Source organism: Mus caroli, chromosome X (assembly GCF_900094665.2).
Source record: "Mus caroli chromosome X, CAROLI_EIJ_v1.1, whole genome shotgun sequence".
NCBI classification, from domain to species: Eukaryota; Metazoa; Chordata; class Mammalia; order Rodentia; family Muridae; genus Mus; species Mus caroli.
In genome coordinates this window covers 90,635,277-90,662,790 of record NC_034589.1, presented here as the reverse complement: position 1 = coordinate 90,662,790, position 27,514 = coordinate 90,635,277, and the positions used below count along the sequence as shown (strand labels likewise).

General features: G+C 42.0%; 1 protein-coding gene across 1 annotated transcript in view; it reads right to left on the bottom strand.

Annotated features, from left to right (window-relative positions):
* The window catches only part of Msn (moesin), a 71,623-nt gene extending 52,442 nt beyond the window's left edge, over positions 1–19,181 (bottom strand). The window contains exon 1 of the mRNA XM_021153382.2: positions 18,955–19,181. Coding sequence (XP_021009041.1) covers positions 18,955–18,966 — 12 coding nt within the window. The 5' untranslated portion in view covers positions 18,967–19,181. The remainder of the gene's footprint in view (positions 1–18,954) is intronic.
* Positions 19,182–27,514: the final 8,333 nt, after the last annotated feature.

Below are 27,514 nucleotides of genomic sequence, written 5' to 3'. Positions count from 1 at the left end.
AGGGAGGGAGAGAGAGAGGGAGGGAGGAAAAAATAAAAAGGAAAGGGCTAGTCTACATTCACATTAATTAAAAGTGGTCTCCTCAGAAGAGTAGTCAGGCAGAAGAGAGACTTCCTATTTTTCAGTTTTGTCTCATTTCTTGTCATTTGTTTGTTAAATTTAGAGGATGTGGTGGTTTGAAAGAAAATGGCCCCATATGTTCATAGGGAGTGGCACTGTTAGGTGTGGCCTTGGTGGGACAGGTGTGGCCTTTTTAAAGGAAGTGTGTCACTATGAGTGCAGGCTTTGAGGTTTCAGATGCTCAAGCCAAGCCCAGTGTCACTCTCTTCCTACTGCATGAGGATCCAGATGTAGAAGTCTCAGCTCCTTCTCAAGCACAATGTCTGCGTTCATACTACATGATGATAAGGACTAAACCTATGAACCGTAAGCTGATTTCCTTCCTAAGTGTTGCCTGCCATGGTCATGGTGTCTCACTATAGTAATAAAACCCTAACTAAGACAGAGAGTCTCACTAAGTAGCCCTAGCTGTCCTAGAATTCACTATGTAAACGAGAATTGTATTGTTCTCAAATTTATAATCCTTCTGTCTCTCTCTGCCTCTTCAGTGCTGGAATTACAGATGCACATCACCATCCCTAGCCCTATGTTGTTTGCGGTTTGTTCGTGTTTTTCATCAAATCAAATAATGTATTCATTTCATAATGAAAACAATGGCACACTTCTCTAATCCAAGCACTTGGGAGGCAGGGGCACATATATCTCTGTATGTCTGAGACTAGCTTGGTCTACATTGAGAATTTCAGGATGGGCAGGGCTACATCGAGGGACCCTATCTCAAAAAATCAAAAAAGAAAGGAGAGAAAAAAGGACGGAAGGAAGGAAGGAAGGAAGGAAGGAAGGAAGGAAGGAAGGAAGGAAGGAAGGAAGGAAGGACAAAAGGACAAACAAGTCTGTAGTAACAATGTTGGAGTTTGGTTTCTTCACTTGATCTTAGCCAAAAGGCCGAGAAGCGATAAGGAGTTTGGTTTCTTTAGAAAGCACAGAAATATTGTATGTTTTCATCTTAATCCCATGTGTGGGATATGGGGCTGCTTCAGATTGTCTACCGAAGCTCACTGTGATTTTCCTTGTGCTCTTGCAGGGTTGTGATTTTGCCAGTGGCAAACAGTTTCTGTGATTGTGAATTCTAGGGACTTTTCAGAGGGTATATAAACACTAGGGCCCTGAGAGGCAGAGTAGGTTGGTGTTTGGTATTTGGTTGCAGTTTGTTAAGTAGTCATGCACAAAGAAGAAAGAACAAAAAGACATATAAGATATCCTAATGGCAAAGATCAAACTTGCCCCAAAGGAACCTGATGCTCCTAACCAGCTGGAAGTAGCCTAATGATAATGTCACCTAGCCTGATGATAATGTCACCCCCTTTCCTTTCTATCATTTTTTCTCTCATATATAGTGTTAGGTGGTTGAAAGGGTAGGAAAAGGGTAGATAAACGTGGAAGAAAGAAGAACCTACAAAGCAGCAAATTCCAGCTATACAAGTCCACATCTGGGCCTATTTGCCTATAATCCTAGCTACTCTGTGGGTGGGCTAAGGCAGCAGAGTTTCAAGGTCAAGGCCTACTTGACCTACTGAGAGAGTTGAAGTTTAATTCAAAGAGATCTTCCAAAACCAATTTATCAGGCATGATAGTACACACCTGTAATACCAGAAGTCAGGAAGCAGAAGCAAGAAGATCTTAAATTCAAGGTTATCCTCAGCCTATACAGAAAGTTTAAGGGAAGCCTGAGCTCCATGAACTATCTCAAGAACAGTACATGATAAAATAAAAATAAAAAGTAGAATGAGTACTGCAAATGTGGTTTAGAAATAGAGTGCTTGCCTGGCACAGTCAAGGCCCTAGGTTGAATTCCTTGTACTGCCAAAAGGTAAAGTCCAAAACTGTAAAATGAAAACAATCTGTATTTAAATCTATCCTACATTCTATGTCTATTAACATTCTTGGTACAATGTCTAGCTCAGCACTCTAAAACAAATGGAAAAAAATCCTTTAACACCAAATGTCCTTTAATAACAAGGTAACTGTTGGGTGTGATCACGCACACCATTAATCCCAGCATTTGGGAAACAGAGGCAGACAAATCTCTTTGAGTTCAAAGCCAGACTGGTCTGCATTCCAAATCCCCTGCTATCCAACTCTGCATAGTGAGATCTTGTCTCAAAAACAAAACGGAACAGAAGAAAAACATGGTAACCTTAAGAGGCTCTATTTTATGACATACAACCTTACCTACTAAGCTTAATACTGTGTGTTCCAATGCAAACCACATCTCTATCTCAGAAGTGAATGGAAGAAAATCCTCTCCATTTCCCATTTAAAAAAAAATGCTGCTTTGACTACAACATGTCCAGATCTTCAAAGATATGCAGCTCTGGGCTCTCAGACAGCCATGGAGTGTGTGGTTATAGCAGCAATAACTGTTGGGTACCCAACAATATGATCTCCAGGGTTTCCTTGTTATCCCATCCATCTATGCTGGGCTCTACCCAAACCTCTCCAGATTTGATTACATAATTCAGTCCTGCCTACTAGCAGTGCAATAATGAGCTCTACACATACCAAAAAAAAAAAAAATACACTAGGTAATGCCTCAAATATGTACTCTACAGCCAAATTCTGGGCTGCTCCACAAAGGCAGATTGAAATGCCCACACAGCTGCCTATTAGAAGCCACTAAAGGCTTTGATTTCAATACTCTCCCTTGGCATGAAAACTACTGTGTGAAGACATGGAAAAGGGAGGTGGAAATTGACTGTGATCAGGCTGAACACTCACAGATAAATGGACACTATAAGGTACACAAGAAAAACAATCCCTTTCCATTCCCTGGCACCATTATACTCCAACATGCCAGGATCCAAATAAATCCACCTTAGGTGCTTTCCAGGAGACTATGGAGTTGTTCAGCTTGCTGGCAGATCTATTTAATGAATACAAAATGTATCTATTCAACATCTATTTCTTGACACAGTAGTAGACTCAGCTTATACTCTAGTACAATGGTTCTTTACCTGTAGGTCTTGACCCCTTTGGGTGGCATATTAGATATTGTAAGATACATTACAATTCATAAAAGTAGCAAAATTACAGTTATGAAGTAGAAAAAAACTAATTTTGTAGTTGGGGTCACCACAATATGAGGAACAGAGTCATGGCATTAGAAAGGTTGAGAACCACTGCAGTGGGTGGGTCTGGCTAATACAATATGAAGAATATAATCCTGAAAGTGGTCTCAACTTCAAAAGCAGCTTTTCTGACTTTTCTTTACTGATATGCTTTGTGACAGGGTTTCATATGTCCCGAATTGGTCGGTGTGTGTGTGTGTGTGTGTGTGTGTGTGTGTGTATCTGAGAGTGACCTAAACTTCTGAGCCTCCTGCTTCTACCATCTTCATGCTAGCAGTGTGTGTGTGTGTGTGTGTGTGTGTGTGTGTGTCACCACACATTATTTATGCAGTGCTAGAGATCAAACCCAGAGTTCTATTGATTAAACCCAACACTCTACGGAGTTATATCCCCAGATCTACTATAAGACTTTGAACAAGACCCTTACAGTTGTGCTTTACACTTGGACCAAGATATTATCTACAGATTAAAATAATGTTTAAACGTTTCTTTATAGGACACAAAGCCCTAGTGTAGATTACAGTTTTGCAAACAACCAAAACAGCAGCAAAAAGCTATGTGTAGTATGACATAGTATATGCTGAATACAAAAAGCATACTATATCAAGAATATGTACACATGGATAGGAATGTGGCTCAATTGGTAGAATACTTGCCTAGCATGCAAAAAGCCTTAGGTGCAATGCCCAGCACTGCATATACCAGACATGGTGGCACGTGTCTGCCATTCCAAAACTTGTGTGATAGAGGTAGGAAGATCAGGAATTCTGGGTTAGCTTGAATCTTTGGCTAAGAAACAGGCTAAGGTTGGTGTGAATCCTTGGCTAATATATAGGCTAAGATACAGGCTAAGATTGGCTTAAATCCTTGGCTACATGTAGGCTAGGATACGGACAACCTTAAGGTTGACTTGAATCCTCGGTACATACAGAGTCATGTGTCAGGCTAAAATTCATAACACCCTATTAAAAAAAGGAAAAAAAAAAACAAAAGAAAAGAGTATCTATCCTCAATGACTTTGAACTTTGATGGTTCCCTCATAAGCTGTTTGCCCAAAACAGATGGGATGAGCAGGCCTCTGAAAACTGTATAATCAGTGACAGACATAAAAGTGTTCTAATAATACATAAAATATTTGAAGCCAGTAGACCTGAAAGTCCTGGTTTCATTGCAGTTTCTATTAATACTTCTACATTTATCTAAAAGAGGGTCAGGTACCCCTCTTCTGTAGCACCACTCACTTGAAGCTAAAGAGCCAAGAAGGGACCACCTCCAACCCCAGCTACTTGTAGCTATTCTTGAGCAGGGCCATGCTGGGCCAGTTGGAACCAGGTTCTATATACTTCCTTCTAAAAAGAACTAGGCTATAAGGTTCCTGTGCGGGCCTCAGGAACCACACCATCTCTGCATTCTGAAAGGGATAAGATGGGATATGCACACCTGAAAGAACTGTTAAGAGGCTGTTTAGTAGTTTGACATGGTATTATATTTACAATCCCAGTACTTGGGAGGCTGAGGCAACATGATAACTTCTATGAGGCCAATCTCCTTTTTCACCTAATGAGTTCCACACTATCCTGGGTTATAGACTGAAATCTTGTCTCAAACAAACAATCAAAAACCATGGTGTGGTGGTACACTCAGCAAGCTCCTATAAATCAAGACCAGAAAAGCTTGGGTTTCTATGCACTGGCTCGGGCCGTTTTTCATTATAATACACCACACACATAAACACACATATAAACACACACACACCATGTCTTTTGCCTATTACCAGTGCCTCCCATGTCTCATGCAGGATACCTTACATATACTGCTGCTGCTTCTCCTACTCTGTCTATTGCTAATTAAATACCCTTCAAAAAGTTTGCCCATGCTTAGTATGATAACACATACCTGGAATCCTCTTACTCAAGAATCTAAGGCAATAAAATGGTCATCCTGCACCACACTGTGTATTAGGCCATTATGGGCTACACAGTGGCATCCTATCTCAAATCTAGTTGGGTAGAAAGACTTATGGATAAGGTGGTACAGACATGTAATGCTGCATTTGGTAGATGAAGGCAGTAGAATTAGGAGTTCAAGGTCATCCTTGGATCCTTGGCTACATACTGAACTTAAGAATATAATGGACTGACTATAAGAGATCCTATATCAAATACACATAAAACAAGAAAGAAATTTTGTATGTCTGTAACAATAGCCATCTAAAGATAGTCACTTCTTGAGGTAAGGGGAACTAGAGGCTATAAAAGCCACAAGTTTACTAAATAATAAAAAGTCTGGAAGCTCAACATGTCTATAAAAACATATTGTCATTTGATGGAATTTTATAAGGCCATTAAAATATTCTTTTTTTTTTTAAGTTCAAGTATCACGTACCTTAGGCTGGCATACAACTCACTTTAGAATGACCTTGCACTCAATCCTAAGGCCTGCACCACCCAAGTGATAGAGGAATATTCCCAGGGCCTGAGATATGACAATTTCCCCAAGTTAAAGGCCAATGTGGACTAAACAGTAAATTCCAAGCCAGCTTGGAATAGCAGCAATATTGAGAAAAATAATCTTAAATGTACATTTATCTAGCCATCTTTTTTAGTAATGGATTTGCTAGGGTATAAAGAAGTAGGAATTCTTATGTACAAATCACTGTGCCATAGAAAAACTAAGGTACAAATGGAACACCCAACAAGAAATATAAATAAGAACTAATATGGTAAAGTCGTAAGTTTTTAAAAGATTGTTCTCTGCATGTGCTAACCATCCTCATACACCATGGGGCATTTTAAAAAAAAAAAAAAAAAAAAAAAAAAAAGAGGAAATACAAAAATAAAGCCCCATTCTCTTTCTGTTTAATTGTACATTACTTTCCTTCACTGACCTTGCTTGCCTACACTATCTTACCAAAAGCCATTTTGATTTACCACTTCAATTAGTAGATACCATGTGGGGGCCATGAAAAAATGAGATGCTGCCTTTATGACCCAGAAACATTTCAGCACGATTCTGGGAAAGAAGCATGTCCCAAACAATATTATCAAGCTTCATACAACTAAGACATCTTTAGGTTAGCTGCCTTAGCTAATTGTTCTAAAAGGAAGAAAATACCAATACTTCAGAGTCCAGGACGTTCATGTTCAGGACCACTTTTTAAAAGGCTGGGATACAGAGTGGGATTGATAAGCAAGTCCTGGACCAAAGACAGAGAGGATAGGGAGGAAGTAAAAGCATATCCCTTCTTATGCTGTATCACTGTAACATACCTTCATAACAAGTTTATAATTTTATCACCCTTGATCTACAGGTCTAACACAATATTCATATAATGCAGAATCAGATGAAAGCCCAACACTAAGCATGGAAATAGAGATTATGTGGTAATAAACTCCCTGGCTAGAAATTATTCCTCTGTTCCACCCGATGCCACACATATAGCTTTCCCTCTATACAGGCAGCAGAGACAACAGTGACTCAGACAAGAGAAAACCTTAGTAATTTAAGACTCAAAATAAAAGTAATCCCATAGCCCCAAAAAGGCTGTTATATGAAGAGAGGGGAAATAAGATCTCTGCAATCAGTTTGGTTTTGTTTCTTGGTCATCCCCTTTCCAGATAAAAGTATGGCTATTCCAAAGGTCTTCTATTCTCTCTGGAGTCAACAATAACCAAAAATAGTCAGAAACTCTAGTCCTCCGAGTGGAGTGAAATGCTTTGCCCAAGGTTCACTGTCAATAGCTGTTTCCCCAAGTCACTGTCCCCACAGTAGGACTCTTGGATATAGTCTGTTTCCATACTGATATCTAGGAAAGAAAACATTGTCAAGGTTATTTTAAAGGAGACAGGACAACTTCAAACACTTACTGTTCTCTGTTGTTACACAACTATCTTCCTAGTCTCCATCCAAGAGTAAACACATTATCAGAATATCTATTTCACATGTAAAGAAATTAAGGTGTGAAAATTATTTGTTCAGGGTCACCCAGACTGAGGCTAAAACCAGGTATCCTGATTCAGCCTACTACTTCTTCCACTGAGGGGGTGGGGGGCTAGAGGAATGACTCCACAATCATTTGCTGTTGTGGTAGAGGACCCAGGTTCAGTGCCCAGCATACACATGACAGCTTACAACCATCCTTAACTCCAATTCCAGGATATCTGATGCCCTCTTCTGATCCCCTCAGGCACCAGGCATACAAGCGTTGCCCAGACATACAGGCAGGCAAAACACATAAAATAAAATAAATAAATCTGAAAACAAAATTTTAAAGCAGGAAAAAAAATAATGAATGAGACAAGTGCCTGAAGCTGTATGCATCAAAAGCTCTGTTCTTCTAACCTAATCTGAAAAAGCCTAGTAACACCTAGGCATAGAACAAGCACATGCCAAGACTTGGCCTTTCTATTTGGAAGGCTTTAACCTACTCCAAAAAATACTTTCAGATGCTGAGAGCACTAGCCCTACCCTGTCTCCTGTGCCTTTTCAGGCCAAGCAAGACAACACTTAAGCTGTCAGAGAGCTTGGTAAAAAACTAAAGACAGGTAACTATGCAGGGACAAGTGGGAAAGAAAAGATAAGAAAGCAGGGTGGAGAAATCACAATCATTCCAGAGCCTGTGCCCTCCCTCCTCCCCAGCCCTGTCTCATCCTTCTCACTTCCCATTCCTCCTCCTCCTCCTCCCTACCTCCTCCTCCTCCTTCTCTCAGGGCCCTAAGGAGAAAAGTTTACAGGTAGAACAGCTAAACCTTGAAGAAGGTGGTCCCTGTTATGAAGAACAGGAAATTGGTTGGGGAGAGGTGAGTATTTGAGGTGGGTGAAAATAGCCAAATAAGGTCACTCGACTTGAGGGGAATCATAAGGAATGGTTCCAGAAGGTGACATCACAGGGAGGAAGCCTTTAGTCACTGGTTTCCTCTGGCAACTGGCCTTTGGCCAGGAGGCAAGCTCCCAATCATAGGAAAATGCCTAGGTTATTGCAGAAAGGCAAATAGGCTAAATTGTTCCCAGACCCAGCTCAGGCACTTCATGAACAGCTCTCCAAGCACATAAGAGAGAAATAAAGTAACCCCGAAGCAAAATAGCCAATATTCTTGCCAAGTGTATTCTAGATTCACCATGCCCCAGGGACCAAGGGAAATAAAGAACCTGGGGAAGTTCTACTTTTATTATTTCTGATGTTGCTGATATTTTCATGCTGGAGGGGAAAAAAAGCAAATTCAAGGGGGAAAAGGCCATATAACTTTTGATTTTAGTAAAATAACATTTATAGGCTTGTCAGTCTCCATTACCGACAATGATGGTTGAGACACGGAGTTTAGCTTACTTTAAACCCTTGAAGATAGCAAGGAATTGTGTATATTAATTAATGACAATCATACTGGATGTTCCCTTGATACCTCCAACCCTATACCACAGATTAATTAAACAGTATAACAAGGAAGAAAGAGCCTTTTGGTGTACTTAATCAAATACCCAGCCTGAGATTTTTGAGGAAAAAAAAAAAAAAGACTGGACCCGGGGATTGGAGCAGACAAGAACAAAATGGTAAGATCAGAAACTACTTCAGCTATCTTAAAAATAGTGTGGCTTTTCCAGGCTCCGTGGAATATGCCCTTAATAAGGAGGCAGAGGAAGGTAGATCTCTGAGTTTCAAGTCACCTTGGTCATATGCTAATACCTTGTCTCAGAAAAATAATAATAATGAGACTATATTATCTATCCTATATTTCTAAGGGCAACCAGAACCAAAGGGAATAAAATGTTCCATGCCCCATGAGGGAGTACATATGCTGTACTCCCTCTCACAGGTGTTGGCCCCTATTATCTCCCAAATATGTAACCAAGACATAATTGTTCAGGACTCTACTTTGCCCTGTATCACCAAATGTTCAAACCTCAATGATTCCCATAATTTGTATCAATTAGTATCATAATCACACACACGTTCTATCAAAATTTCACAGGCAAAAAGTAAATTTGAAAACAGTCTTAGATCTGCTATTTCCACTGTCAGGCATACCCAAAGAGCTGTACTTGAAAACTTACACCAAAATATCTGTCTCCCAGTTCAAGGTGCCCATTCTGTAGGGATGCTACGTTTGGAAAGCATCATACTCCTCCATCTCAATTACAAGCACTCACTGAGAAACCGTCCTCCATTTATTTTTCCACCAAACCACAGCACAGCCAATGGGAGAATAGAAAGTTTTCACTGAGTTCTATTTCTTAATTTAGTTCAAAAAGATACATGAAGGAAGGAACCATTTTCCATTATGTGTGCATATAGGTACATGTACATGCCACAAAATGCATGTAGAGAACCAAAGGATGACCTTAATTATCAGTCCTAGACTTCCTCTTATGAAGGAGAGTGTCTCTCTTATTTCTGCTACTTCATTCCAGGTCATGTGGCCCATATGCTTCCAGAATTCTCCTGTCTCTGCCTCCAATCTAGCAGTAGGAGCTCAGGAACTGCAGATGTACCCTTAACATGGGTTCTGGGAAGCCAAACCCAGGTCCTCACTTCACCCACCGAACCATCTACTGGAGCCATTTAGAACCCTACTTCAGCAAGAAAAGTAAGATTTTACTAGAATTCTCCTGGTTTCAAAAAACCTTAAGGTACAGTATCATTCACAGACCTTTCAGAAGGTTTACCAATAAAGCAAGAACAATTTAAAAGGGACACTGGCCTAAAGCTACCTAGTTTACACCATTATATAAAAATCCTATAATTTTCCCCCCAGAATGGCCATTGGCCCCAAGTATGTACCTCTTTAAGATCCCATTAATGTCCCAGTAAACTCCTTATTAAAATCTATAGAAAATACAATATATTTTTATCAAATTTTTTCTAAGAATGAGTTAGCCCTAAATCTTCAATTAAATGGGAAAATTTTAAAGTCACGAATTATATTCTCTATTCATTGTATTTACATTCTTTACAGTAATAGTAACAATCAATAAATTATGAAAATCGAGCTCTTAATAGATGATTGAACATATTAATAATAATTGGTGGTTACATTTATATGAGACTATTAATTGTTAGACACAGTTATAAGCACCTTCTGTAAATCATCTCACTTAATTGGCACAACCCTAGGAAGCAGTTATTATCTTTAAATTACAGTTGAGGAAAAGAAGGCTCAGAAGTAACCTACTGAGGAATATTTGTTCCAAACCTATGGTCCTAGCTATTCAGAAGGCCAAAACAGAAGGGGACCACTTGAGACCAGAGTTCAGAGACAAGCTTGAGCCACCTAATATGACTCCACTTACACACACACACACACACACACACACAAAATCCAGGCATGGATGGTAGCACTCAGGAAGCAGGAGCAGAAGGATGATTGCAAGTTCAAGGCCAGCTTATTCTACAAAAGAAGATTGTCAAAAAAACAAAAACAAAAAACCAAACAAATAACAACAAAACAGATGTAAGGGACTGGAGGAAGGGGATAAGGAGAAGGAGGATGGAGAGGGGATATTCATAGACTCTAGAACCAGACAGTTTGGATTCAAATTGCAGCTATGTGATTAGCAAGTTATACCTTGGGTAAGTTACTTAGCTCCTTTTACTTTTAGTTCTGGAGATTCAACCCAGGGGCTTGTACATGTTAGGAACAACTCATTGGTCACATAGGTGAGTGCTTAGAATGTGAATCCAAGTAGTCTAATTCTGTAGTCTGTATCTTTTAATACCATACCCTTTCTATGTAAGCCTGAAATCTCTCCATCCCCCCACTAACAACCCAAGACTTGACCCACTAGCAAAGTATCTAAAGTTGATGGTCGAGATCAGTTGACTCAGGATATTAAAATGGTTACTACAGCACCAAATATTATCATTAAATTAGAAAGACGAGTGTTCTTCTAACCATGGTGTCCTACCATAGTGTTCTAACACACCAGACAAGTCAAGCTTGAATTCAAAGAGGTCAGATCTTGATAGGCATGGAGGTCAAATCTGCATTCCCAACACTTAGGAGATAGATGTAGAACCTAGTAAGTTCAAGGCCAACCTGAGCTACATGAGATCTATTTCAAAGCAAAAACCAAGGACATAAAGATGTCTCAGCAGGTAAAGGAACTGGCTACTATGCCTGATGGACACGAGTTCAACATGGTAGAAGGAGAGAACTGACTCTTGCAAGTTGTCCTCTGTCTTCCATACATGCCATAGCCAATGCCACATGTGGATGGATGCACACAAACACATGTACATACAAAGATGTATAGTACACAAATAAATAATTTTGAAGGATTCAGAAAACTCAGTCATGGCAGTGATCACCTGTAATTCCCTCAGTTGAAGGGCACATGAAAGCATGAGGATAAGCAAGGTCATCCTTAGCTACATGACTAGCTCAAGTTCAACCTGCGCTAGAAAACCTGTTGCAAAGAAAAGTATGACTCTTAAGACAGTAAGGCCTAGTCTCAAGAAGTAAAATGGCCAAACATCTTCTCCCTATGTCCCTTCAACTATCTGTCTACCACCTTCCACAGTCAAGAAAAACATCTAGGAAGTACTACAGAGTTCCAAAGAAACATCCAAGATTTGAACCATCTCCATCTTTCAAACTCCCTGGGGATTGCTGTACAGTCACTAACAGGATGGTCAAGTCACCCTCAGCTGAGTCAGAAAACACTAAACATCCTCTCTAAATACTGGCATCAGGCAAGATGCCCTGGCCCTATTCTTAACTCAAGAAATTTCTCCCTTATTGTGGGATTCAGTGTGCTCATCTAAAACCTGAAGGCTAAACTAGAAGGCCAGCTTAGATGTTCTATAGCTCAGTATACTCCTGTGAGAAACCCTGTCTATCTAACAACAATTAGCTCAATCAAATCTTGAGGCTGAGGAAGCTCTGGGATGCTCTAAGTGTGGATGCTTTTTTGAAATGCCCCATGATACCTATCCCTCTGCTCATTGGTAGCACACACCATACAAGATGTTTTTTATCTTCACCACCTTTTTAATACCTACAAATATATCTAACTACTCAACTGTATTTAGAAATAAATTAGAGATAGTTCTTCATAACTTCCAGCTAGATGTGATGATGGCACATGTCTGTAATCCCAACACTTGGAGACAAAAGCAGGAGGGTCAAAAGAAGCCTAGTATCTCCCTAACCTTTCAGTAAAACTAGAGGAAATCTATATGATGCTGTCAAACAGGCACTATACAATGTAAGAAGAGAGGAAGAGAAAGCTACAAAGGTACTATTTCTTTGTTTATGAAGACAGGGTTTTGTTATGTTATTCAGGCTGACACTGAATTCACTATGTAGCCTAGACTGTCCTCAACCTCATAACATCTTCCTGCCTCAGTCGCAGAGTGCTGGAATTACAGGTAGAAGCCACTACACCTAACTCTTTTTTTTAATGTCATGAATATTTACTTTTTTAATTAATCATACACTCAACTCTTATAAAGCTTTTCCTGCTTGCCGAGAGCTCTTCGATAAACTTACCACCTTCATAATGCAGTTTCACTTATTTTCTTTGTTTCCTCGGGGGGAAAAAAATACAGAACAGATGTGCCTACTCCTGCTTTGACTTGATGTCCCAAGGTGGGGGTGGTACCGCAGGATGGCTTCCTCTTCTCTGGGAAGAAGGAGAGAGGATAATGGGGGAAGGGTAGTGAGGGTGGGACTAGGAAGGGGGCTTCAATCGGGATGTAAAGTAAATTAATTAATTAATAAATAAAAAAATACACAACAGCCAAAAGCTTAAAACTCAACAGAGAAATAAATTGCCAAGAGTCCTCATGCCAGTATTATTAGCAAGATCTAATGCAATGTATCAGAAACTCTACATTCTAAACTGGTACTCAACAAACAATAGTGCAGAAATATAGAAAGAGAAAATAAATACCCTTGGGAAAGCACTGTGTTAACTCTATCTCTAGTATACTCCAATACATCGAAGGTGCTCACATACTAAAGAATCTCTGAAAGTATGCATATGAAAAAAAAAAAGATATACAGTGCCATATACCACTGTGCCATCAAGGCTGTCAGGAATATCAGTATTAGAAGAGTCCCTAAAGTTTACCTATTACTGGCACAGGTCCCTTATGACAACCTCAATACTGAGCGGACAGAAAGGAATTAACTAATGGCATACTTTATTTGGATAAGCTTTCTGTTGTTTTTTAAGACGTGTAGTGCAAGCTGGATACAAACTCATTATTTTGTAGGGAATAACCCTAAACTCCTGATTGCCCTGCCTCTACTTCTCAAGTACTGGGCGTGTAGGCCTATACCACCATGCCTAGATCTTCTTCATCAGCTAGAACTTTATTTCCTTTATTTTTAGTAAACTTTGCTGCTGTGAAAATTTGATAAGCACAATTAGTTTACACTAACTCAGTTGTATATATTTGTAGATTTAACAAAATGTTAAGAAAATTGAGACACGTAGAATATTTCCCAGTCTTCTGCTTAATATGACAACTAAAGATATTTTTAGGAGGCTGAGTCAGGAGATTATCATGCATTTTAGGCCAATCTAGACCAACAGAAACTTTAGGTTTCAAAAACCAGAAACAAAATTTAGGAGTATATCTATTTAATATTATAGACTCAGGCAAGACTTAGAATTTCAGCTATTGGCAGGTATCTATATATTCACAGAACTCCTTAAAAGGTCCTAGGATCACGTTCAAGGAAATTGTTTGTTTGTTTGTTTGTTTGTTTGTTTGTTTGTTTGTTTGAGACAGAGTTCCTCTGTGTAGCCCTGGCTGTCCTGGGACTAATTCTGTAGACCAGGCTGGCCTCAAACTCACAGAGATCAGCCTGTGTCTGCATCCAGAATGCTGTAATTAAAGATGTGTGCCACCACCGCCAAGCTTCAAGGAAATTTCGTTTGTTCAAATATAAATAACACATAATAAATCTTTTTAAAAAAAACCAACAAGCATCTCATCTCCTTATATAGAATGAGAACAAATAGTCTAAGTTGAGTTTTACTTTCTATTTCCCAACAACCACCATCCACGTTCATGTAATGCTGAGCTAACCCTCCAAACTAAGAGATCTTCTATCACAAATTAGAACCTGGAATTGCAAAGGTTTTCAGCTCTATCAAGCATGAAGTAAAAGGGATGAACAGCAAAGCCAGTCAATTATGAAAAACCATCCTCATCATGACCTGACCAACGGACAGCCCCAAGGAAGACCACCTTTGTACTGCTCGTTTGTTTGTTTTCCCTTTTTAGGGACAGAAGAATGAGGCGGGGTAGCAGAAAAGATTGGAAGTTAAGAAAGAAGCAAATGATAAACTCAGTTCTATCTTTCAAAGATCAGACAGAGTCAGGATCTATCTTGGATGATCAGAGCCTGTATAGACATGAAAAGCCCAACCCTGACAGTACTGCTGGGAGCCAGATCTCCCCCTCCAGGGACCCTGAGTCTAGAAATTCCAGTGGGGGTAGGGGTAGCCTCCCAGGAATATACAATGGAACCTAAGAAAGACTGTTGCTAAGCAACACTATTAGAACAGAGTTCAGAATAATTGTAGCTGTCATCACTTCTCATCCATAGAGAATTAGATTTGGAAGCATGGGGAAAGACTAAATGACCTCTAAATGTCCCTTCCACTTCCACAATCTGGTAAAGCAGTTGGATTACAGTAACAGACCAAAGAAAAGGCACCACCTATTTTTATGTTGTTTTTCTTTTTATGGGGGGTACTGTTAGGATTTTTTTTGGGGGGAGGGAGTTAGACAACCTCACTCTATATAGCTCAAGCTGGCCTCAAACTCACTACAATCTTCTATCCTCCCAAGTGCTACAATTACAGGCATGAGCTGCCATGCCTGGCAACACTTCCCTTACAGGCTGACATTACAGGCACTTAGAGAATAATGCAGTAGTCAATACCACCCCATCACTGACTGACAGAGCAACCTTCCCCCCAAGATGAAAGTAGAGGCTATTTTGTGCTTTGACTTTTCCCTCTCTGTGCAAGAGATTTTCCATGGATAAGTATAAATGAAATCCCCAAGATGGTACCTGTTCTGTTCTCTACTATCTACACTTTCACAAAGGGCTCAGCAAATTGGGAAAGCAAGACTGGAGAGAAGATAGACAAGGTAGCTACTCGTCTGTTATGCTAGTATGAGGGAGGCTGAGGTAGAAAGATACAGAGTTCAAGGTCATCCTTGCCTATATATCTAGTTCAAATCCAAATTGGGCAACATGAGACTCAGTCACAAACAATAAATCAAGTGACTTCCAAGATGGCTCAAAGGGTCACCCACTTACCAGCCAAAGCTGACCACTTTATTCACAGATGTCATAGTGAAGAGAACTGACTCCCGAAACTTGCCCTTTGATGTCCGCTGGGGTGTGTGTGTGTGTGTGTGTGTGTGTAGATAGAAGCTATATAATTTCATTATTGGCGAGGCAGAAATAGGATTGCCTGGAATCAAGGCTAATTTGCGCTGCACAGCATGACTCTGTCTCAAAACAAACAAAACAAAACACCCTCAGGAGGTAGTTCACACCTGTAATTCCAGAAATTCTGAAGCAGAGTCAAGAGGATTGCTGTGAGTTTGTTTGTTTAAAAAAAAAAAAAAAAAAAAGGTATTTTATAGGGCCCTGAGGGCTACACAAGAAATTGTTTCCAAAAAGTAGAGAGAGAAGGGGGAGTTGGGGGGGGGGTGGCGGCGCAGCAGACAGAGGCAGAAGCCTCCCACACAACCTTCATTCCTGATCCCTTGCCCCACCCTCAAGTCTACAGACAGGGCTGGTTCAAGGGTTAGAAGCCTGAAATTCTGCCCCCTATTAGTCAAGTACCACTTTAGTGCCACTTCAGTGGCTCAAGCAATGCTAGGAATGGCAGGAAAATCAACAGTTCATACAGCCCCTGTTAAAGTTTAGCTGAATGCGGACCCAGAAGTTTTCAAATACTTCAAAGGAGCTGGGCTCTGTCTATCATGGATGATACTATCCAATAAGCACTGACGACTTTTTCCCCTTACTTGCTAAATCCCAGTAAACCAAACAGGTTTTCCAAGACTGAATCCTCCCCCTCAAAAAAAGACCTAACCCCAAGTTGTAGCCTTCCTGTTTGTATGCAACATCACTCATGGCCCAGTCCGTCCTCCGCTATCGCCAGTTTCAATCTAGACCATGGGAAGAGTTGTTCTTGGTAGTATGACAACAAATCGCAGCATTTAGGTGGTGGAAGCAAGAGGATTAGAAGTTCAAGCCTAGCCTGGGATTTATGAGACACTGTTTCATCAAACCAGTTAAATAAATAAATAAATCGTAACAATAAATCATAAAGTTTGAAATTAAAAACTCAAAATCTTGAAAAATTAATCTATTTTTAAAGTAATCCAAGTGAGTCTCCTAAATCTTTGAAATTAAACAACAACAAAAAAAGTGAAAGATGGAATTGAGAGGGAAAGACCTTCTCCAAAAAAGGTTTATTTATTTTTATTTTATGTTCATGAGTGTTTTTGGCAGCATGTATGTATACGACAACTGTGCCTGATACTTAAGGACACCAAAAGACAGAGTCAGATTCCCTGGAACTGGCATTACAGACAGTTGCAAGCTGTCATGTGGGCACTGAGATCAGAACCTGTGAGAGTGCCTTGTTGGGCAATCTCTCCAGCACCAGGAAAAGCATTTTAAATTGAAATTCTCTTCTCTCCAGAAGGGATAGATGGGCTGGTCATAGGGGAGTCTGTGATCCTAGCACTCAGAGGGCTGGGTTGAGATGGCTAAGAGCTGGAGGCCAACCTCTGCTACAACAGTATAGGACCTTGTCTTGAAAAACATCAAAGATCAGACTTTGGGAACTAGCAACCAGAGACAGTCCAAAAAAAGTGTATTTCAACATATTTAAAGTAGGCTGCCCTGGCTAGGAGAAATTAGCTTTAACAGCAAAACTGACTTTGTCTAACACAAACGAAGAAATCTGATTTTACACTACTATTCCGTATCTTTCATATTTTAGAAATGGTTGAGTACGCAGTACAGAAGGAGTGGAAGCCGGGTTTAGTGGTGGCTACAATCCCTGCACTTGAGAAGAACTACTTCCAAAAGAGTTTTTAAGTATATCTCAGGCTACAATGTGAGTTCAAACCAGCCTTGGCTAGAATCAAACCCTCTATCAAAACAAATGAACAAGCCAGGCTTGATGGCTCAAGCCTGTAATCTCAGCACTGTGGAGGCTGAGGCAGGAAGACTGGCAAAAAAAAAAATCTGAAAGCCACCTACATTATATAGGGTAAGATCCTGCCCAACTAAAAGGCCTCGAAACAGAATACATGTGATAAGAAAACAGAAGGGAAGACAACCGAGGGGAGGAAGGAAACCTGCCTGCCTGACTGACGGAAGTCTTGGGGTGAAGGAGGCGACAGGAGGGCAGTGGAGGAGGGGAGCAAAGTGTAATTTCACATATGTATATACTTTTACAAAGTATACTTTTATATAAGACCAGGAGACTCTGTCTCAAAAAAAGAAAAAAGAAAAACACCCCCCCCCCAAAAAAAAACCCACCTTTGTATTTCTTAAGAACAGAGTTCTGAGAAGGCAAGGACGATTCGGCAGTGTAGCTAGAATACAGTAAGGGTAGCAAGGAAACTTCAATATAGACACAAAGACCTCCCGTATCTATTCACTCTCCTCTCTTCCCAGGCGCCCTCATCCCTTCTCCAGCATCCTAGTCACTATCTCAGTTCTACCAGGCTCAGGCAGTACTAGAGAGATGGGTAGGCTAGCAATATACAACATAAGAGCCCAGCAAGCCCCATTACCTAAGAAACACAATTCACAGTGGTCATAGGGCCTTCATGAGCAAGGACCTGGCGTGACTTGCACAAAAGCAAGCAGAGCTCATTAGTCAAGCACATACCCCTCCCCCACCCCTCCCTACTGGGCATCCGGCCCCCCTAGGCCTCACTCCCTGGAGGCTTCTGCGCGCAACAGCCAGTAGGGTGGAGACCAGATCTCAAATCAACCACCACACTAGATAGGTGTGGCCCCCACAGGAGAAAACCTATACCTCACAAAACGGTCCTAAGGGGATAGAGAGGCACTATGTCTGACAGGGATTTAATAGAGGAAGAGAAACCTGCCCTGTCTTCCAGTAGGTTGAGTGGGCCCCTTCACAGACTTGTGCCTAATGAAGTTTTTGTACCCCTGGGTAAAGTAACCAAGTTGATGAGACCCTTCACAAATCTTCATTTCCCAGGGGAAAGCAGTTGGGGCTGAGACGCGGTGGAAGGGGGCAGAGCAGAAGTGGGGTAAAAGAGGGGCGGTTATGGGAAAGGTGGATGGGTGTGCGGGATCCGCCCTGGGCAACTTCCTCTCTCCTCCCTGCTTCTCGGTAAGCTTGGGGCTCTTCTGAGACAGTGATAGCATTGCTACAGAAAGGCGCCAATTCCTGGGCCGGGGAAATGTTCTCAAAAGTAAAGTCGTTTTCCCAGTTCCCAAAGACGCTTTAGAATAGGGGATTTATCCAGTCCCTCAAAGAGTTTCCACTGCCTCATCCCAGAGGCGGGGAACTGGAACCCGAGAAAGGCTGGCTCCTCCTTATCCACACTTCTAGTTTGTACACCCTGTCACCCTCTAGAGCGCTCAAATTAGGGCTCCACTATCTTCTCCTTCCTAGGGCCTTAGAGGACAGCCCAGCATCCCCGGCAGGCCTGTGAGCAACCAAGCCCGAAGCCATAAATTGGCAAGGGTCAAGCTTGGAGCCCCCAGGGCCGACCGCGCTAGTCGTCGGCACTCACCGTCTTCGGCATGGTGGCGGCAAGGGCAGAGGAGTTGGTGAAGTTTGGCTGGAAACTGTCGGGCTGCTCTGAGCGCGCAGTACACTTCGGCAAGGACTCCGGAGAACCGGGTGCTCAGATTGGGTCCCACTCTAGCGTTGGGCGACTGCTCCGCTTCCTGCTAACGGGCCACGACTTTACAAACCCCACCCAGGAAAGAGCCGCCCCCGTTGCGCTGCTCGCTCCTTTATGTGGCCGGGCTTCCGCGCCTCTCCCCGCCCTCCCGCCAGCCTGCCCGCGGCTTCGGGCATGGCCCCGCCCAGCCCGGCCCAGCCCAGAGAGGCTACTCTGGCCACGTGGGGGGCCAGGCTCGGGGCCAAAACTCCCCAAGGACTCCCACTCCCCACTCGTGCCCACTCTGCCCCCTCCCACCTTTCCTCACTGCCCCCTCCCTCCAAGTTTCGACCATCTGACCCCGCCCCCAGTCTGAGCCAGAGCTTGACTGGGGGGCCACACCCTAGCAGATGCTTCTTCAGCCCTGAACCGCGAGTTACCACTGTTGGGAACCCATTGCCTAGTAGAGCTGCCGAGTTCCCTCTCTAGGAAGCCTTGTTGGTTAGAAAGTTCCCGCTTGTGGATATTTGAACTCCTCTTTTTCTCTGTGACTTCCAATCATGCCACACCTAAGTTCCCTGGGACCACCACAACTCCTCTGCTGTCCATAGCAGCTCCTAAGAGTTCTGCTACTCCTCAGGAAACTTCTGGACTAAACTTCAGCTCCTCCTCAACAGTTTCATTCCCTTCTAGAGGACTCATTTAACCTGTGACATTTCCTTCGACCTTGTATTTATTTATTTTTTTCATTTTCTCCGGAACTGGGATCCTTTTCCAATCATCTGTCTTCTATGTTCACTTTCTGTCCTCCATTTCCCACTCTCCTCACATCAGTGTCCTGGTCTTTTCCTTAGCCCTTCCCCAACATTTTGGATTTGTTTTGTCTGTCACCAGAGCTGGCTTTAAACTCATTATTTAGCTTAGGTTTGTCTTGAGCTCTCAATCCTGCGACACTGGCTTAGGTTTGTCTTGAACTCATAATCCTACTACCTCAACTAGATTGCAGATGTCTGACACCGGTTCTATTCACTTGCTTTGACACAGCGCACTAACAGCAGCCAGTTGACTTGCATTCCCAATCCTCCTGCTTCTGCCACCTTAGTGCTCAGAGGATACCAGGCAGACATTCACTTTTTGATAAGAGTATAAGACTCCCCGGTGAGATATGCCCTCCAGTTCTGGCAACTGTGCAGGAACATGGATTGTGTGTCTTTCATGAAGTAAATTACCATATACCTCAGTGATGGAGAGTCAAACACAGAATAGTGGAAAGGACACCTCAACACTCACCAGGCTTCAGATCATTGTTTTATCATGAACTTATCCTGTATCCTCTGCACTTTCTTGGGTAATTCCCTTCTCCTCTCTAGTATTGAGTTTCCCCTTCCTTAACAATGACCAAACTACAGGGTTTCCAAGGTTCTTTCCCATCCAAACATTACAAAAAGAGGAGAAAGAAGTAGCCTATTCAGGAAAAAATAAAAGGAAACATAAAGGTTGCATAAAGTCTTGCTTTTACACTCATGAGCCGACATGCCTCTATTTCTGTCACTGATACCACAGTTCATTGATAGGTGGTAGGGGGAAAAAGAATGTTCTCTGTCAAAACCCAAGTATTTGCCTCAAGGAAAAGTAGCACTTTTCAGAAGACTTCAGTAGTAGGAGTAGAAATGGTAGCCAGTCAATCCTTGATACTGCCATGGCCCATGGACCCTCCACCCTATTCAGCCCCCCAAATTTAAAGGAACTCACTGATTTCTTCATTCATGTTCACCTAGAGCCTAAAAGATCTTGGCATTAAATAAATACCTAAAATAAGTCCACTGCAGACTAGTTCAACTTTCTGGAACGTGCAAATCCCCAGTATGTAATTCCCTAACTCCCATGTGTATGTGCACATCCCCAGCCATGCCACATCCTCCCATTTACTCCCTGCAATCACATGCAGAAAGGAAAGCTGGGTAGCATGTTAAGGAGCTGAGGAAACCACTAAAAAGCTAAGGGAGGCATGGGAATCCAAGTGGAGAGGAAAGGATGCCATAGGGTGGGGGAAAATAGAAGAGTGAAGGAAGTAGGAGGTTTAGACCTAGAGAATGAGAGATTGCAAATACTAAAAGTACCAAAAAATGATGGTTAAAATCAGGACGGGGTGGGGGGAGAACCAGTGAAGTAATGCCCCACCTTCCCACTTCACCACACAGAAGCTGTTTAAAGTAGCGATGGTTGATGGTTACTGTGGTCAAGCAACTGGACATTACTGGGATGTCAGACTTGAAATAGTCTAACTTCAGTGCAAAGCAGAGGCAGCTGTGGTGTTTTGCTGTTCTTCCCTATAGTCAGGGATATTATTCATCTTATTCCTACCTTTTTGTATGCCATTCCACGTTTACATGATGGATACTTCTATTCTATCCCCCCAGCCAACCTCTTATTGTGGTCATATGTGATCTGAGAATTATACCAATCTTGCTGGGACCAGATTAATCCCTACAATTAATTTTAGAAATGATCTGGCTTATGCCAGTCTGTGAGGAGAAAAAGACATGGAAATAAAGTCTGGACATCCACACATAGATTGGCTCCCTTGAGGGGAATAGGGAGCATGAACAGATTTGGGATTTTTCGATGTGCTAAATTCCTAACATTCAAGGAATGCTAGGCAAGTGTGTTATTAAACAGTAAAGCAAGGTAGGGTCACAAGGAGGAGAGGCAGTGCAGGAGTATTCTAGATCCAGTGTCCAAGAAAGCTGGAGACATCACAGGGAAGGGACGGCAGATTGAGCAAGGAGATTTAGGGGCTGGAGAGTTGGGTCCATTGGTAAACTTATTACACAATAAGCATGAGGGCTTGACTTCGAATGTCACCATCTACCTAAAAGACTGGCAAGGAGGTATATGAGGATAAGGATGGTACAGAGACAAATAGATTCCAGAAGCTTTTTGGCCAGCCAACCGAGAGACTTAGTGAGCTCCAGGATCAGCAAGAAACCTTGTGGTAGACTTTAGCATGAATCAGCCTGGCTAGTCTAGCTAAAAAAACTTATCACAGTTCCATGGTTCTGATCACCAAAATTTGTACTTATACTATTGCAATTTCTCCTTCCCTACATTCAACCTCACCCACTTCCCTGCCTCTTTTCCTTCACTCTTCAACCTTCCTCCACCGTTTGGTATCCTTTTCCACTCCACTTGGATTCCTATGCCTCCCTTTTAAAGTAGTTTGCTCAGCTCCTTGACATGTTACCCAGATGTTCTTTGTACATGTATTTAAAGGGAGTAGATGACTGGATGCGGTGTGTGTACATGTGCACATTCTGAAGCTAGCTATTCTAAAAGAATAGACAGCTGTCACTCCAACAGATCAAGTTCAACCTATGACACAATGTGGTTGAGAGTAAAAATCAAAGTCACAGGGAACTCTTTTCTTGGAAAGAAATAACCAGAGTTTGAGTAAGAGCAAAGAAAATGTTACCTACCATATAGTGAGTGTTAGGGACTCGCAGGTCACAAAAGACTTTTCCTGTTAAGAATGAAGAGACTGAGAATGAAGTACTTTTTGGAAAGTCACATGGTTTCTTAATAAGAAGAAGCTGGGCCTGGGTCCTGTGAGTCTATGTCCAGTCCACTTTCTTTCCACCAGCCTAAACACATGGCCTCAGTCCCAGACTGTGACAGGCATACTCAAGGGGGTTGGGGAGGTGCATTTTATGACTCCTCTCACCATAGCACCTAATGGGCAGCCTGGAAGCTGGGGATGGCGGATGGGTAATGAACAGCAGTGACGAGGCATCTTGCCAGCGCCAAGTGCCTGGGGATATTTATTATTAATCACACTAATGGACGACAGGGAGGGGAGAGGAGGGTTTTTTCCTGGCCTTTCCTCACATAAAGTTGTTAGCATTTCAGGATCTTCCTCCAGCCAGGAGATCAATTCCATTTGAACCAGTGTCCTCTTAGAATATGAAATGAGTCCTGCCAACAGGGACTCCCAGTCTAGTCAGTAGATCCCAGCTCTGTCCCCAAAGACACATGTGACCAGTCTGCATGCATGGCTTGTGTTCCCTCCACAAAGCATGCATGCTTCACACTTGACACTTCTAGAAGGATGTGCCCCATTCCTCCCTCCTGCTATGTGCCCGACAGAGGAGGCTACCTCTTAGAGGCCAGGCTCTGCGAAGTGTGCTCACCCTCATAATCCCTAGCAGCTCTCTACTCCTTAGCGGTTTTGCTTTTAGAATCGTCTTGTATGTGCACAGTATTGTCTTGTTTAATACTCCTCTGTTTGACCACCTCCATTGGTCAGCAAATTGGGCTCTGCTGCTGTGTGTCTGTCTTCTACAGCTCCCTCCCTCTCCTGTCTCCCAACAATGCCTGAGGTCCACCCTTACTAACTGGTTTGGATTGCGAAGACATGTGCCTCCATGGTCATCTTGCCTTTAGGCTGCCCTGCCCTGCCCCCTCCCTGTAGTCAACATGGTGATCTTCAGAAATGGCAACTTTGACCTGCCCTTGGAGTTGGCAGGTGTCCTGCCTCATAATGCACACACTTCACTTCCCTTCCCAGCCTTTTCTTCCTCCAGCTCCCTGACACAGGCCTTACCCTTCAGCCAGGCTACTCTGGCCACAGGCAGTGTGCACCCTCTTGCCCCTGTACCACCTGGGCCTCACATCCATGAAGCCCTCCCCCAGTCTCTACACCTTCCTTGTGTTCTCTGCTTCCCCTTAGCTCCTATAGCATCCACAGTCAATTCACAGTGCTCATCAGGTCTCCCCTCCACATTGGCTTTGTCTAGTGGACTGCTGCTGTTTTCCTTCTTTCCCTCTATTCCGGGAGAACACCTATTCTTATTTTTAATCCTGCAGGTTTATCAGCATGTATTGTGTCTTGGTCTATTAAGGGCAAAAGTTGTGGTGTTGATGGTATAATGGTTAGTGTGGCCGCCTTCTAAAGGCAAAGTTCCCCCTTTACTTCCTCAGCTTCTCCTGTTAGGGGACAAGACCAATGGAACAGATTCTCCTGTTTCCTTATTACTTTCTCAATTCATAACAACAACAAAAAGCTCAAAAACTGTCCAGCTTAGTTGTTTTGTGTACTTTACAGGAACATTCTACTGTTGTGCACAGAGGCATTTACAAGGTCATTCACTACAATACTGTAATAATTAAATAAAACAATCTGAATGTCAACCATTAGCAAGTTTCTAAACACATTATTATAATTCTGAAAATGTACCTCAGTAGTAGAATACAAAAAATAGTATATCAATTCAAAAGGTTCAGCTTTTTGAAAAACACAAGCTATCATAAAATGAACTTTGGGTCTTTTATTAAGTCACAGAACAATAATAGTGATATGATACCATTTATGAATTATACATGTTTATAAGTCTCCAGTGAAGGAGAAAGGCTAATAACAATAGTTATCTCTGGAAACAGCAGAAGTATTGAGAAGAATAAGCAGGCTGGAGAGATGGTTCTGTGGTTAAGAGCTCATACTGTTCTTCCAGGGAACCTGAGTTTGGTTCCCAGAATCCATATTGGGCAGCACACAACCACATATAACCAAGGTTCCAGGAGATTGAAATCCTTCTCCTGACTTCTGCAGATTCTGCACTACACACACACACACACACACACACACACACAGAGAGAGAGAGAGAGAGAGAGAGAGAGAGAGAGAGAGAGAGAATTTTAAAAGTAAAAATAAAACATTTTTAAAGAAAGGGAGAACTATTACTTCTTGAAGTATACACTTTATACTGATTTTTTTCAATTACCATAAATTACTGTGGTTAGGGGAAGGTAGAAGTAGGACATGGTATTCTTTTGTTGTTATTTGTTTGTTTTCAACAAGGTCTCACTGTTTGTTGAGAGATACTGGAGATAGATAGTGGGAACCAAACCTAGGTCCTCAGGAAGAGTGCTATATATTCTTAACCTCTGATTCACTTCTCCCGCCCCTGGAATACTGTAATTCTTCTGAAGCTCTGATTAGTCTTGAATTTGCTGTGTAGATCAGGCTAGCTTTGAGCTTGAAGTGCTTCTACTGCCTCTGCCTCATAAGTGCTAGAATTACATGAGTGCACCCCAGAGCCCAGTGTAAATGACCTTTAACATAATATATAAAACAATCTGGACATAGTCTCATGTGCATATAGTCTCATGTGCATATAGTCTCATGTGCATAATCTTAGCACTTAGAAGGGTAAGGCCAGAGGATTGTAGTGGATGTGAAGCCATCATGGGCTAATAAAGTATTCCAGGCTATCCTGGGTTGTAAGATTTTTTCATAAAAGAAAAAAAGGTTGGGGAAATTGCTTAGTGTTTAAGAGCATTTGCTGTTCTTTTGGAGGACCCTGGTTCAGTTCCCAGTACCTGTGGGTTGCCTCACAAAAGCCTGTAACTCCAATTCCCGAGGTAACTCCTTCTGGACCTTGAAGGGCACCAGCATGTACATACAGCACACATACATTGAGGCTTTAAAAGGGAGTTTGGCTGTAATTTAGTTGGTAAGATGCTTGGTTGCTTAGCATGCATAAATCTCTGGGTTTCATCCCAGACACAACATAAATGGGGTGTGGTGGCACAGGACTGTGCCAGGAAGACCCAAAGGTTAACTATTCTCTGACCTTTGAACATGTATTTTGACATGTGTGCATACTCACACACAAACATGCACACATACACACACACACACACACACACACACACACACAATTTAGTTTTAAATTAAAAAAATAAATTGAAAGACATCTTTGGCTGCATTGAGATAAGACTGGACCATGACACCTTGTCTCTAAACTAAACTGAACAAAATGAAATGGGCCAGCCACATGGCTCAGTGAATAAAGGTGTTTGGCGTGCAAGCCTGCCAATCTGAGTTCAACCCTCGAATCCACATAAAAGTGAATGGAGATGATTTATTTCATATTTTCTTGATGTGAGTGGCCCAGCCCATGGTGGGTGGTACTGTCCCTGGACAGGTAGGATGAGGTTGTATAAGAAAGGTAGTAAAGAAATCCACAATGAGCAAATAAGTAAGCAGCATTCCTCCATGACCTCTGCTTAGTCTCTGTCTCCAGGTTTCTGCCCTGAGTTCATGATAGACTGTAAGTCATAAGCTGAACTAAACCCTTTCCTTCACCACATTGTTTCTGGGCAATGTTTTGTTTGTTACAGCAACAGGAAGCAAACTAGGACACCATCAGTGTTGGAATTTTGGCTGGCTTGATCCTGTGCAGGTAACTACAGCTATTGTGATTCCATGATTGCAATGGCAATGTCATGTCCAGAAGACAGCATTTCACAGAACTCTTCCCCATCCTCTTTCTTCCATTCTTTCTGCCTCTGCTTCCTTCATGGTCTCTAAGCCTTGGTGGAACATTGATAAAGATGACCCATTTAGGGATGACCACTCAGTCTCTTTTTGGCACATTAATTGTTGCCCACAGCAAAAAGAGGCTTCTCTAACTAAAAGTTTGTAGAGCCCAAGTCTACCTGTATTTAGAAGCAAATTTGACAACATGACCATTAGGAAAATAACAGTAGGGAAGAAGATGTTCTGCCCTAGAAACTACAACCTTCCCAGACATAGGCTTTCAACCAGGATTACAGTGCTATGCATGAATTCATTTCTGTATAACAGCCCTCAAATTCAATCAGAAGTCTGCTGATATATTTTCTATCCTGGCAACCTATATGGCATAGTAACCTCTTAGCACTATGATATCTAGCCAGAAAAAAAAGGAGAGAGAGAGAGAAAGAGAAAGAGAGAGAGAGAGAGAGAGAGAGAGAGAGAGAGAGAGAGAGAGAGAGAGAGAGAAGTTCCCATTCAGTTTGAGATGGGCGTCTCATTTCTGATAACCAAAGTTTGTAGACAGGGTTTCATTGTGTTGCTCAGAATGGTCTCAAACCTATGATCTTCCGGCCTCCATTTCAACAATGCTGGGACTAGAAGTATGAAAAGTATGTTGAAAATGATAAAGACCTTTCACATGGAAAATGGTGATCATAGCTGTGTGTATTGCAGGTATAATCATTAGTGCTTAGGATATATCTCCCTTTGATCACATGTATTGTCCATAGGCTCCTTGGCTTCTCAGGATTTGTTTGTATATTTGTTTGCATGTGTGCTTTTTGACCTACTATGTAATTCCTACATATTTCTACTATGTGCAGTGGTCTCTTCCATGGCTCACCTTTACTTTTTCTCATTCCTTGGGCACTGGCGTTGAGCTAGAAAACATTCTAGTCTTCAGCTAAAATGTGCAGATAAAAACATTACTAACTTTATATTGAGGGCTTTCCAGCACATCAGACAAGGTGCTGCATATCTGAAATGCCAGATATTATGGAGACCAAAGCAAGAGAATCATGAGACCAAGGCCAATCTGGGCTACACTATGAGACCCAAGAAAGAAAGAGAGAGAGAGAGAGAGAGAGAGAGAGAGAGAGAGAGAGAGAGAGA